General features: G+C 46.1%; 1 protein-coding gene across 8 annotated transcripts in view; it reads right to left on the bottom strand.

The window, feature by feature from the left end:
- Window positions 1-14529, bottom strand: part of TBC1D14 (TBC1 domain family member 14) — a 105512-nt gene that overhangs the window by 59853 nt on the left and 31130 nt on the right. Inside the window, exon 1 of one of the 8 annotated variants that reach the window (XM_077875010.1) lies at window positions 6657-6812. The exons of the other annotated variants lie outside the window; for them this stretch is intronic. Within the exon in view, the coding sequence (XP_077731136.1) occupies window positions 6657-6691 (35 nt within the window). The 5' untranslated portion in view covers window positions 6692-6812. Of the gene's footprint in view, window positions 1-6656; window positions 6813-14529 lie in introns of those variants that run through there. 8 annotated transcript variants of the gene reach the window in all.

Here is a 14529-nt window from a genome sequence, read left to right as displayed (position 1 = left end):
GAGGAGCACACCTCCTGTTTAACTCCTACCCTGTTCTGGAGAGCCACGAGTGTCGGGGTGGGGGGCCTAGAGGGGTCAGGAATGGAACAGAGAGGCGCACAGAAGAGACTGGGTGATCTGTGAGCCGGGAGACAGAGTGGAACTCAGTGCTAGTCCCAGAAACAGCCAGGGGGAGAAGCAGCAGGAGAAACAGAAGCCTTGCATTTCCATCCCTGCTGAGTACTTGTGAGTCCGTACAGATACAGTGCACACAGCACTCATTAAAGATCGTGACACAGGACAGGCCATGACTTTGGAAAGGCTTGTGAAAGGTATCCATGGTGGTACTATTTGTTGTGGATGAGAGGCAGAGTAGTCCTGAATGGACAGAAAGTCTCCAGCCTCTGGCTTCCCTTCCAGGTTGGTGGATCACTGGAAGATTGACATGAAGCTGGCTGCAGGGCCCAGGAGGCCAGGTAGAGTCAAGCAACTGCCTCTGCCCATCCCGTGCCCCAACCCCACTTCAGAGGCCAGTGCATGGATGGCACAGGGAGAGCCCAGCAGCCCTGAGCCCATTACAATCCTTCATGAGCCTCGCCCCAGGAATACCCCACAGGTAGGAAGCTCTCACAACAACCCACCAGGTGCATTCATCCAGGGCCTCAACTATACTTAACAAAACAAGGAGTCTTATTTGCTCAGAAACCGTCTCTCCTCAGGTTAGCGCCAAAGCTCTCACCTGATTTGGCAAGGGTCTGGCCCCACTGCCCAGCCCTCCTCCCTGTGTCTTTCTGGGTCTGCAGACAGCTGGTCACACCCCACACATGCTTATCCCTCCCTTTCTTCAGGTGTCTCTCAGGCATAGGACCATGATCCATCAAGCCCTGGGCCCCTGAAGAACTCCCACTCCATCTGCCACAATGCTCCAGAAATCTTTCCTCCATATAGGGGGCAGGACCATCTTCTGAAAGCACAGATGGATCGCACCAGCCCTGTCCCCCAAATCCCCTCCACGGCTTCCACCTGTTTATGGCACCAGTGCTGATCCCCCTACCCTCAATGTGCTCCTGAAAGAGGAGACATGAGTGCTGACCTCACAGATGTGTTTCAAGGGTCAAACAAGGCTAAGGACCTCACAGGCCTGGGCCGCTGCCTCATGCACACACTCGGTTCACGGGAACAGTTACTGTTGTCCCATCACCACGCGGGGGCTTCTCCACTAGGGGACTGACCACCTGATCCTCCACCTAATCCCCTTCAGCTGAGCCAGCACTCTGCACCCTGAAGGCATCAGAGGGACCTGGGGATAGAGGCCAGGTTTATGGGAATGGTGGGCTGAAGGAAGGTGACCCAGTAGGCACTGGCCCCACCAGGGATCTGATGATAAGGCCTATCCGGATGCATTTTACATCAATGCTCAAGAGGCCTTGGGAAACACACTTTGGGGTGGTTGATGACTAAGCCACACCCAATGTCAAGGATAAAGAATAATCCTCAGAGCCTGAGGGAGGCAAAGACCCTTGGGCAGGAAAAAGGAGTCAGGGTTTCACTGGGGTCCTTACCCCTGGCTTGCAAAATAATTCTTTTCAATAGGTAACAACTCAGAGGAAGAGCTATGGGAAAAAACGACAAAGTAATGCTAAAAATAATGGTGTGTTCATTTCTGCCCAGCAGCTCTCTTGTGAGCTGTGGGGCACCATGCCACAGGTAAAGTGCATCATCAGAATCACAGTAAGATCAGGCATGGATGCATTCAACTACATGCGTTTAATGGGACAAAATGGCCTATCAGCACCTGGTCCTCACCAAGAACAGTCGAGCAGGGTTTTTGCACAGACCCTGGCCACAGCTCCCTTGCTTCCACCTCTTCCACACTGTGAGACACAGGCTTGTCCAGTTCACCCCTAGAGGCAGGAAGGACAAGGGGCAAAGCAGGGCTGAGTGAGGGAACCTCAACACCCCTTGCCTCCTGACAAAAGGTCAGGCCTGCACCGCCCAGGACAGGGCCACCAGCCACATGTGCTGCCGAACACAGGAAAAATATGCCAGTCACCTTGCTGAAATATGCCCACTAGAACAAAATGGTTTGGGCTTTTTAAAAATATTTCATTTATTTGAGAGAGAGCGTACGAGAGAGAAAGAAAAAGAGAGAGAGAGCGAGAGAGAGCAGGGGAGCAGCAGAGGGAGAAGCAGGGAGCCTGCCGTGACCTGAGCCAAAGGCAGACGCTTAACTGACTGAGCCACCCAGGTGTCTCTAAAACAAATTGTTTAAAATGCCACAAAAAGGGGAACCTAGGTGGCTCAGCAGTTGAGCGTCTGCCTTTGGCTCAGAGCATGATCCTGGAGTCCTGAGATCGGGTCCTGCATCGGGCTCCCTGCATGGAGCCTGCTTCTCCCTCTGCCTGTGTCTCTGCCTCTCTCTCTGTGTCTCTCATGAATAAATAAATTTTTTTTAAAAAAGTCACAAAAAGATTGAAAAAAACCCAAGGGTTCATGACACATCCATATGCAGCATTAAGAAGGGTCGGGGCACTTTTTTGAAAGACTATGGAGCTACCTGTTATCAAAGGAGAAAAGCAAGGTGTATACCAGGTAGAGCATGTCATGCAAGACAAGCATCTGCCTGCCTGTACAGGCACAACCTACTGCTGGGAGAAGACAGAAACGTTATTTCCTGCTTCTGCAATGTTTACTGGGTGGCACAGGGCACAAAGGAAAATTTTCACCATATATTCCATTGTACTTTTTGGATTCTGTACCATGCAAATGTATGACCTATTGAAAAAACTTAATATAAAAGCCATTGCTGAATTAGGAATTTCTGCCAATAAGAAATGAAGTGAGGGATACCTGACCAGCTCAGTCAGCGGTGCGCGACTTGATCTTAGGGTTGTGAGTGCAAGCCTCATATTGGGCATAGAGATTACCTTAAAAATATAAATAAATTGAGGTACCAGGTGGCGCAGTCAGTTGAGCATCTGACTCTTGGCTTCAGCTCAGGTCATGATCTCAGGGTCATGAGATCAAGCCCCACATCAGACTCCATGCTCAGAGTGGTGTCTGTTTCAGATTCTCTTTCCCTCTGCCTCTGTTCCTCCTCCTGCTCTCTCTCTCAAATAAATCTTAAATAAATAAAGTGCTTCAGCATCACCCCTACCCCCATCTTTCAAATCAGTAAGACTTCATCAAACCATCAAAACAGCGCCTGGTTTTTCTAAAAGTCTCTAACAACACCAGGTGACAAGTTCCAGGAGCCCCTGTTGTGTTGGGTAGAAAATGTCTTAACAAGCAAAAAGCTGAAGAGAAAATGAAAATGTTCAGTGATGCTCTACTGGTATTAAAAAATTAAACCTTTTGGGAGAGAGAAGTGAAAACCTATGGAGAGCCACACCTGTGAAGGCAACCGGTTGCTCGGCCCACACGACTTATACAACAGCTCTGTTGGGGTTAGTGCCTGCCCACACTGTGCTTCAGAGCCCCAGGCACTGAGCTGGAAGCAGTGGCCATGTGAGACTGGGGACAGTGTCCCAAGATAAATGACCTTCAAGTTGGGCAAGTTCCCAAGATCATCCACCAGGGACTCAAACCTGGGCCTTCCAGGCCTCCCCAGCACAGGTCTACCTCCTCCCATACAAATGAGGATGGCGGGCCCCACACTCCAGAGGAGCACAGAGCCAGCACTGTGGTTTAACAAGGCAGTGCAAACATGTCCCTGTCCACTCCCAAGCCTACAAGCAAGCAAAGCCGCAAGGACAAGGTTGGGGAATGGGGGAAGGAATGTGAAAGAATGGTAAAAAGACAGTGATGATCAAGTGGCCCCAGGCTGACCTGCTGTCCCATCACATCACCATAGCTACCCTTGCTCCAGCAACCACAGGCAGAGGCAGAACGGCAGCCTTCCCACTGAGAGGCTCCCAAACCATTCTGAACTCCTACAGTTCTAATTAGGGCTTCCCATCCTATCCTCTATCCATCACGGAAGCAGCAGCTGCCCGGAGCCTCATGTTCTCCATCTGTAAACGGAGATGACAAATCTACCTGCAACCACTGTGAAGATTCAATGAAAGAGCACCGAAACCATCAGGGCAGGTGTGTGTGCAGGGGCCATGCTCCACCTGGTCCCTCCACTGTTCACACTCCAGTATACCTGCCATTGCAGCAGGCCCCCCAAGTGTCTGCAGGGCCAGATCTAGTCGTTTTAGGGGGCCTTAAAGCTTATTCACTTTGGGGAATCCTCAAAAATGAAAATGATGTTTAATTATGAAAACAAAGTTAGGCACAATTCCAACATTGATGTTTTGGCTTTTGAAACTAAAACCATGTGCTTCCACACAATGACACTCCAGGAAGGACTTCTACCCAAAGTTCCAGCTCTCCGTTTTTTGACAAGAGACAGTATAGTCCAAGGATGGACCCCCTTTCTTCTTAAAATGGTGTGGGTCTGAGATTGTTACTTTCATCCCGTCACCACTAACTTAACTCTCAGACGTTACTAAAGTCAAAATAAGGTGATTCCAAGAGCAATCTAAAATTCTAGCTGACAACAAAAGATTAGGTACTGGATCTGGGTCCCTATGCTAGGATATTTCAAAGCACCTGAAGTATGTGCTGAGGGTAGCACTTAGAGCAGGCACCCTACATAGAGCTAGCACTCCAATGTATCTCAAATTAAGAATTATCAACTTGGGGCAGCCCGGGTGGCTCAGAGGTTTAGTGCCGCCTGATTCAGCCCAGGGCCTGGTCCTGGAGACCTGGGATCGAGTCCCACGTCGAGCTCCCTGTGTGGAGCCTGTTTCTCCCTCTGCCTGTGTCTCTGCTTCTCTCTGTGCGTCTCTCATGAATAAATAAATAAATCTTAAAAAAAAAAAAAAAGAATTATCAACTTGTTACTTTATGTGCTTTCATCACCAGAATGTAATGTGTATGTGAATCCTGTCTTCTATTTACTGCAGGGCCTCTAGCATTTAGAACAGTTCTTGGCATTTAAAGGAAAACACATTTATTTAATGCATGCTTTTTGGAGGAATTTTCAGAAAGATCACATGAGAATTATTCCTGTACATTTAAAAAAGAGGAAGCCAGGATTCAGAGAGGTTGGGGTGTCCCACCCAGAGATACAGAGGTAAGCAAAAAAGAACCAAGACCTGGGCCCAAGGACCCAGGGCTGCTGCTACCTGGCAGCTGAGAGCACCGTCCCAGAAGGCAGAGGGCAGCTGGAGTGGAAGGACGCAATCCTCCCTGACCCGGTAGAGCAGGTTCCACAAGCCACAGACATTCATCAGGGATTTCTCAAAACTTCTTGGAATCTTGGAATATAAACCCCCAAAGTCCTCCTCCTTCAACACCATACATTGGAACCCTTACTTGTACTTTAGTAATAGTTTCCTGGGGATTCTCGCTCTAACCCTCCTTTGTCTAATTAACAAACGAGACATTCCAAAGTCATTCCGAAGTCATCAGAAATACACTAAAACATGTAGCATTCAGTTCCGAGTGGAACAGATGGGCATCTTTTCCACTGTTCTCTGAGCCAAAGCCACCTTTCACAGAGCACCTGCCAGCTGCCTTGTACTGCATCAGGCACTTCCCATGTGTTCTATGTAAGAGATGAAACTTAGCACAGGAGTTCTTGCTGCTGTGTCATCACACAAAAGCACCACCCAGGCCTGAACCCTACCAAAAGGGTGTTAGAGTCGACACTGCACAGATGGGAAACTGAGTCTTGGTGAGGTTAAGGAATTTGCTCCTTTGCTCCAGAAGGGACATTAAATCCTGGCACTCCTCTGGGGAAGAGAAAGCAAAAATCTTGAATGATTTCTCTAAAGGCTATTTTCTTAGGTATTTCTTTTCAGATCTCCACCCCTCAGGGATCAGAAGAAAGTGGCACACTCCACTGCCATACACATTGACACCAGGCTTCTGACTCTGCTCTGAAAACCCCAGAGGAAAAGGCTAGCCCACTCAGCTGTCACAGAACAGAAACACAAAACACAAAACCGCATTCTACAAAGCCGGCCTCCTGCATGACAAAACCCCCTCTCCTACAGGGAACATGAGGCAAGTAAGACACACACTGAGATGTTATTACTGTGAGCAAACAGCAGGCTCAAAATTCCTACTTCTACACACGATTGAAAGTACCCAAGAGGGACGCCTGGGTGCCTCAGCCTTAGGCTCAGGTCATGATCTCAGGGTCCTGGGATGGGGTCGGACTCCTTGCTAGCAGGGAGTCTGCTTCTCCCTCTGCCTCTGCCCCTCCGCCCCTGGTACTCTCTAATAAATAAAATCTTAAAAATACAAGTATCCAAGAGCTAGAAATACTTGGTGTCTCCCTTCCTTCAGATATTACCCAATAGCAACTGATGCTAAAAAGCTGATCCCTAAAAATAGAGGAAACAGTCAACACAAGGGAGCACAGTGAGCATCAGATACCATATGTATAAAAGCACAGGCCCCAAGAGCTCCTGGCACATGCAGACCCTCGCTGGAGACACGGGACCCTCCCAGTGTAAACTGAGGAATATCCAAAAAAACAACTCTACCCCAAGGAGGCAGAAGATTGCTGAACCATACTAAAACATACACACATAGCAAAAACCAAGCTCCAGTGAGGTCTCCAATTACAAAACCAAGAAAGGCAAGGCTGCAACCACAAACCTGCCCATCATTTGACAAACCTGTCCATTAACAGGAGCGCAGGGGAGACAGCCATGGTGTCTCCTGTAGCCACACAGCTCTGAAAGGCCAGCCCCAGAAGTACGGGCTCTCCCTGTGCCACATTCTTGGCACTGGAGCCACAGGCCCGGGGAGGCACCACAGGCACCCTACAGGCCCTGTTCCACAGAGTCCCGAAGGTTAGGGCACGCAGGAGGGGCGGCCCAGCTGGAAAGGCAAGGGGCGGGGCAGGGAGGGTTCTGACTCCTAACTAGTCACACAGAGGGAGGAGGGCAGGCAGCCAGGGAAGCACAGCCTGTGTGACCCGGTTCCGGGTTCCCAGCACGGCCCTTCCCCCGCATCTCCGCACAGACCCAGAGCCACTCCTTGCCAGTCTGGGTGGGCTAACTAGCCACGAAACCCACAGGCACTTCTGACGGAAGAATGAAGCAAAATCCCATTTGGAGCAACGTCTCCTACATGTCAGACATGGCACTTTGGGAAGAAGCAATCAAGTATTTATGAGTCCAGACACTGTCACATAAATCCCTGGCAAAAACTTGCATTACAACCATCACTGGAGGGGATCCCTGGGTGGCTCAGCAGTTTGGCGCCTGCCTTTGGCACAGAGCGCGATCCTGGGGTCCCGGGATCGAGTCCTGCGTCGGGCTCCGGGCATGGAGCCTGCTTCTCCCTCTGCATGTGTCTCTGCCTCTCTCTCTCTATGTCTATCATGCATAAAAATAAATAAATCTTAAAAAAAAAAAAAAAGAACCATCACTGGAGGATTCTCTCACCTTCATGACTTCAAATACCGTTAAATAGAAAAAAGGGCAAGATCTAACTAACAACTTCAAGGTCAACAAAAATGACCTAATGTAAACCCACAAGAAGTTCCTATAGGTCGGCTCTCCCTTAGGGCGTCACTACGGCATCTTTCAATCATGTGTCAACAACTAGCCCATGGCAAAACAATCGTCCACACACCCCAGCCTGGGTCCTCTAACAATCAGCTCTGGGTATGTGTTCACAACTGCACAGGACACATCTGACCGCAGAAAGTCAACAGGTGGCCATCTCTGGCAAGAGGAGCTGGTGAGGGCCGAAGAGAGAAATTCTACTTCAGCTTTACAAATTTCTGTATTGCTTTAAAAAAAGAGCATGTATTACTTTTGCAATTCAAAAGAAAAAAGAATATCATGATATCTAAGTGACAACACAGCACGGGAACAATACCAGGCACCTAGTCAGCTGGGCTCTGGGACTGGTCAACAGAATCCTGGCCCCAGCACAACTGATGCTGGACAGGTGCTGACTAATGAATATACTCTGGCACCACGGATCCCAAAGCAGGTACCTGGGCTAGAGGCCGCCTCACCTGGGAAGGGGCAAAAAACACAAATTCTTGAATCCTGCCCAGGCCAAGTGAAGCAACCCAGGGGGCAAGGCCAGCAAGCACTGAATGAGTCCTCCAGGGGCTCTGATGCTCACTCAAGTTTGAGAAGGGCTGTGCTGGCTACATCTATGCCCTCAAAATTCCTGCTATCTTGCTTAAAACTTCTTGTCACTTCCTCCTACCGGAGAAGTCAGGGCCCCATTTCCTGCTGTAGCACACCTGCAGCTCCGGGTAGGGCTAGAGTTACTGATGGTTCATCCAGTGGCTGCAGGGCAGGCAAGCCCTCCCACACCTTGTTCCCCCTCCACCTCTCTCGGGACACATAGTGCTCTCCCATGCTGGCAACCTGCAGCCTCATGTTGCATCCCTCCAAATTCTTCTTCAACTTACAGCATTCAAGTTTTAGCCATTATACCTCAGCAAAAAAAAAATCCAAAAAGATCTATATTTTAAAAACCCACAAAGAACACACAGGTACAAATGGCCTTACTAGTGAATTCTTCCAAATATTTAAGGAAGAAATACACAGACTCTTTCAGAGAACAAGCCTCTTATTCTTCCCCTCGACTCCGCAAGGAAATCTATTAAGTCATTCAATAAAAACATTTACAGGCATTATTTGCCAAGAAAAAAATGTACTCAACTAGGACTTTCTGAGGCCCCTATGAGGATCACGTGAGATTGTGTGTCTGTCTGTATTTTAAAAATTCCCTTGTGAAGCCTTTTTATTACTTTTTTTTAAAAGTTCATATACAATAGGGACGCCAGAGTGGCTCAGTTGGTTAAGCGTCTGACTTAGCTCAACTCAGATCTTAATCTGAGGATCATGATTTCAAGCCCCACATTGGGCTCCATGCTGGGCAGGGAGCCTACATATACACATAGATTTCATATACAATAAAATTGAGTCCTTTGGCATAGATTTCTGTAAGTTGTAACATACTGGTAGGTTCATTCAACCACTAGAGAAAAATCTTATAGAAACTTGGAGAAATAGGGATCCCTGGGTGGCTCAGCAGTTTAGCACCTGCCTTCAGCCCAGGGTGTGATCCTGGAGTCACAGGATCGGGTCCCACATCGGGCTCCCTGCATGGAGCCTGCTTCTCCCTCTGCCTGTGTCTCTGCCTCAATCTCTCTCTGTGTCTCTCATGAATAAATAAATAAAATCTTAAAAAAAAAAAAAAAAGAAAGAAAAAAAGAAACTTGGAGAAATAGAAAGCAGAACATGCAACCTGTTTTAGAAACCCAGCATAATCCTGAGGAGGACATTAGAGGAAAGGAAAGTTACAGGTCACACACTTATGAATACAGACAGAAAATACACCCGAGTGGATCAGCGGTTGAGCACCTGTCTTTGGCCCAGGGTCAGAGTCCCGGCCCCAGCACAGCTGATGCTGGACAGGTGCTGACTAATGAATATATTCTGGCACCACAGATCCCAAAGCAGGGTACCTGGGCTAGAGGCCGCCTCACCTGGGAAGGGGCAAGAAACACAAATTCTTGAATCCTGCCCTGTAGAAATTAACTGAATTTCTAGCAAACATTTATAAAATGGAATCTGGAGTCCTGGGATCTGGTCCCACATCGGGCTCCCTGCTTCTCTCTCTCTGCCTATGTCTCTGTCTCTCTCTCTGTCTCTGTGTGTGTGTGTGTCTCTCATGAATAAATAAATAAAATCATTTAAAAAAAAAAAGAAAAGAAAACTCATAAAAGATTAGCAAACCAAATCAACAATAAGTATAAAAGGATGATGTATCACAAATGAGTTGGGATTTTTTTCTAAGAATACAAAGTTAGCTTACTTAACATTAGAAAAATACAGTGTTTTGGGTTTTTGTTTTTTAAGATTTTTTTTTTCCATTCATGAGAGACAGAGGGAGAGGCAATGACATAGGCAGAGGGAGAAGCAGGCTCCTGCGAGGAGCCCAACGCGATACTTGATCCCAGGACCCCGGGATCACACCCTGACCCGAAGGCAGACACTCAACTGCTGAGCCACCTAGATGTCCTGAAAAATACAGTGTTATTTACCACACAAAATAAAGGACATATAATCATCAACAGATACAGAAAAAAAAGCATTTGATAAAATGCAACACTCATGATTTTTTAAAATCATAAAACCAGGAACCAAAAGGAACTTTCTTAATCTGATAAAAAGTATCTAATAATAAGTAAGGTGTCTCCTAAGAGGGACAGCACACTCATTGGGGAAATGGTAACAGCTTTCCAAGAGACCCAAGACCAAGACAAGGATTTCTGCCAACACAACTTCAACTCACCATTGCCTGGGAGTTCCTGGCCATGCAATAAGGCAAGAAAACAAAATGAAAAGTATAAGAACTGGAAGAGGTAAACCTCATCCACATGACAGCATATCTTCTACAAAGAAAATCCAGAAGAATCCAAAGATAAACTATTAGAATAATTGAATTTAGCAAGACCACAGGATTCAAGTTCTATATACAAAATTAACTGAATTTCTAGCAAACATTTATAAAATGGAATCTGTAAAACCATCAGAAATTAACAATTACCTTGGAATAAATGTAATGAAAGAAACACAAAGACCTTCACATAAAAAAAAACTATAAAATATTGTGGAGAAATTAAAGAAAACCTAAATAAACAGAAGAAAATGCCACATTCAAAGATCTGAAGTCTTCATATAGTAAAAAAAAAAAATCAATGAATTCAATGTAATTACAAACAAAACTACAGATTTTTTTGTAGTAATTGCCAAGTTGATTGTAAAATTTATACAGAAATGAAAAATACCTAGAAGAGTCAAAATAAAGAAGAACAAAGAAGTAGAAGGACTTACTCTATGAGATATCAAGACCTATTATAAGCTATTAATAGTGAAAAACGGAACATATATAGTCACCTGATTCATTTCAAAGGTTCAGTGAGCAGGATGATCTTTACAGTAAATAAACATTAAGCACTACCTCATACTATACACAAAATTAATTCCAATAGATCATGGATCCAGTGGCAAAACAAAACTTCTGGAAGGGAACAAAGAATTTCTTAAACAGGATACAAAAGGCACTAATCATAAAAAAGAAAAGATCCTAAAAACCAGAATTTATTACAATTAAGAACTTTTGAGGGCAGCCCGGGTGGCTCAGTGGTTTAGCGCCGCCTTCAGCCCCAGGTGTGATCCTGGAGACCCAGGATCGAGTCTCGCATCGGGCTCCCTGCATGGAGCCTGCTTCTGCCTCTGCCTTGTGTCTCTGCCTCTCTCTCTCTGTGTCTCTCATGAACAAATAAATAAAATCTTTTTTTTTTTTTAAAAAGAACTTTTGTTAAGAAAGCAAAAAACATTAAGACAATGAAAAAGTAAGCCATAGTGTTGAATATATTTGCAATACGTCCATCTCACAAAGGACTCTTCTCTTGCATATATAAAGTATGCCTACAAGTCAGTGAGACAACTGTAGATACTTCGCCAAAGATTCCAAATGGTCAATAAGATTTGAAGAGGTGCACCAAATCATCAGTCATCAAGGAAATGAAAATGAAAATCAGGTAACCTTTACCCTATCACCAGAATGGCAAAAGCAAACAAAAGGCTAAACAATCCAAATTTTGGAGAGGATATATAGCACCCAGAATCCCTGCGTGTTGCTAGAAATATGAACAATCACCCTGTAGTACAAACACATTGGAAACCACTCAGCAGCATCTACTGAAGCAGACTAAGCAATCCCCCCACCCAGGGATCCATATACCACAACACACATGCAGAGTATTGTGATAAGCGTTCTCCCCATTTTTCAAACTCTAAACAAACCCAATGTCCACCTGTAGAGAACATGCAGTGGTGTATCTATACATCTGAAACTATAAATAATGAAGTAAGTGAATACTGCTGCTGCAGAGCAACAAGCCAGGTGAATGACACATGAATGGCAAAGCAAGCCAGACACAAAAGTATATGCTGTATGACTCCAGTTATCTAAAGTTAAAACAAACACACACTAATCTATGGTGACAGAAGTCGGAACAGCAGATGCCCTTGGGGAGTGAGATTCTGACAGGGAAGGCATAGGACGGAGACTTCTAGGGGTGTAGGTAATACTCTCCACAGGGCCGATGCGTGAGTGTGCTTCCTTTGTACATGTCACCCTGCACCCCCCTCCAGTCACCGCCAGCTCAACTCCCACCCCTGTCTTCCAGAGCCTCTCTGGCTGATGCACCTCCTCCCCATCACACCTCTCAAGAGCACTCTCACACTCATCTTGAGCAGCGGGCTGGGGAATCCTATCTTAGTGGTCATTTCTGGCTGTGCTGGAGGCCAAGGCACAGCCTATTTGGCCCTTGTATTCCCAGGGCCTGGCAGAAAATCTGCTGGCTAGGAGGCACCACAGGTAACTCATTAACTAACCCTGGCTGGCACCCCAGCCTTGTGCCTCTCACTGCTAAGTCACTGAGTCCAAAACAAGACCCAATGCTCTCCTGTGTCACCACAAACTCCTTGAGGCCTCCTTCAAACGCTCTTTAACAGCTAAGCACAGAGGCAGAAGTTCCACAGGACTCTTTCTCTAACATCAGCTCAGGCCAGAAAAGGCAGGGAGAAAACGCCTGTACAATGTCACACACAATGCTATTTTCCTAAGGGGAAAAATACCAATTGATTTTTAATATCCAACTGAAAAGTGGGGAAAAGAAGGAAAGAAGAGCTGCCTGTAAGTGTCACAGAGCAGGAGCTGCCTAACGAATAGCGATAGTTGAAAGATGGGGTGAATGGCTCCATCCTTTCCCCCTTTTTTAAAAGATATTATTTACTCATGAGAGACACAGAGAGAGGTGCAGAGACATAGGCAGAGGGAGAAGCAGGCTCCCTGCGGGGAGCCCGATGTGGGACTCGATCCTAGGACCCTGGGATCACTACCTGAGCCGAAGGCAGACGCTCAAGCACTGAGCCACCCAGGTGCCCCAAGTCCATCCTTTCCATTTTAGGGACCTTAAGAAATAAGATTCAACCAAAGGCACAGAGAGCATGTATGAGACTCAGTGTCAGGCAGACCTGGGCTCAAATGCCAGCTTCCTGGAAAGCTGTCTGACTTTGAGTAAGAAATGAACCACTCTCAGTCTTCCCACCTGCTGAACGGAGTCCCTACCCTCCAGTTACCAGGTATGGGACCATAAAGTACGCTTTTTAAGCAAACCCAGGGTAATTTATTTACCACACAGGGCCAAGGTTCTCACCTCGTTCAACCTCATTCAATCCTAATCCTAGGCATACGCATTATTTTTTTTCATTCAACAAATATATGTGGAGCACACTACGTCCTGGGCACGATGCCAAGAGTACACTGAATGTGATCACTAATGACCAGACACAGGCCCTCAACCTCCCAAGGCTCAGGTGTGATTTTCCTTGTCTTAAAGATGGCCAGGTTCAGAGCTATCACCTTGCCTAAGGTCACACAATAAACCGAAGGGCTCAGATTTGGCCTCAAACGCATACCTTTCACTGGTGGTTCTCAATCCTGGCTGCATGCTCGAACTACCCAGGGAGCTTTTAAAAATTCCTAATGCCCAAGTCTCACCCCAAATAAATGAAAACTTATCTCTGAAGGTGGGGCCTGGACACTAATTTCTTTTCTTGGTTTTCCGGACAATTCTCTTGTGCAGCAAAAGTGCTGAGAACTTTGCTCTTTAACTAATAAATGTTTCCCTTCCTTGTTTCTTTAGTTGATACTTTAATCTATATGAATTTGAGATTAGCCTCTTTCCAGCAGCTTCTGAAAAAAGTGAATTACTATCTTTCAGATTTTGTCTTAAACTACTTCAACAATTGTTAAGTCACAAAAGCAAAACCACACTGTAAACACCTGCCTTATAAAGTGAGCTCTTCTAGGATATTCCAGGCTCTTCTTTCTACTGATCCAGGAAGTAGGGAAATTTTCCTAACCCAGGTGGCTTTCAGAGCTCACCTGAATGTGCCCTCTCCCTCCACTGCAGCAAATCTAGGCCATGCTCCCGGAAGCCAGCCAGCCAGCCGATCCCTATCTTCTCAAATATGGAAAATGCCAGGCCTAGAGCAAGGCACAAAGCAGGCTGTACCCCTGCAGATTAAAAAAAGCCACTCTTAAAAAAATATAAAATAATAAAATAAAATAAAATAAAATAAAATAAAATAAAATAAAATAAAATAAAATAAAATAAAATAAAATAATAAAATAAAATAAAATAAAATAAAATAAAATAAGCCACTCTTATATGCAATTCTAGGAACAGGAGTCCACACTGCACAAGTGGACAAAACCAAGCCACATCTGCTAATGTTCCAGGCTGATAAGGTCCCATTGGTCCTGGGGATGCCAAGAAGGCTTCAGAGAAGAAGAGTTAGTGAGACGGGGCCTCAAAGATGTGCAGAAATGGACCAAGGTGACATGCAGCAGAGGGGAGGCGGGTATCTTAGGCAAAAGCAGGAAAGTGTGAGCCAGCAGTGCTGGGCTCAGGGTGAGTTTCATGAGTCCAAGCAA

The sequence above is a fragment of the Canis aureus genome, chromosome 2 (assembly GCF_053574225.1).
Source record: "Canis aureus isolate CA01 chromosome 2, VMU_Caureus_v.1.0, whole genome shotgun sequence".
NCBI lineage: Eukaryota > Metazoa > Chordata > Mammalia > Carnivora > Canidae > Canis > Canis aureus.
The sequence above is the reverse complement of the archived record's forward strand: the minus strand, read 5'-3'. Positions and strand labels throughout refer to the sequence as shown.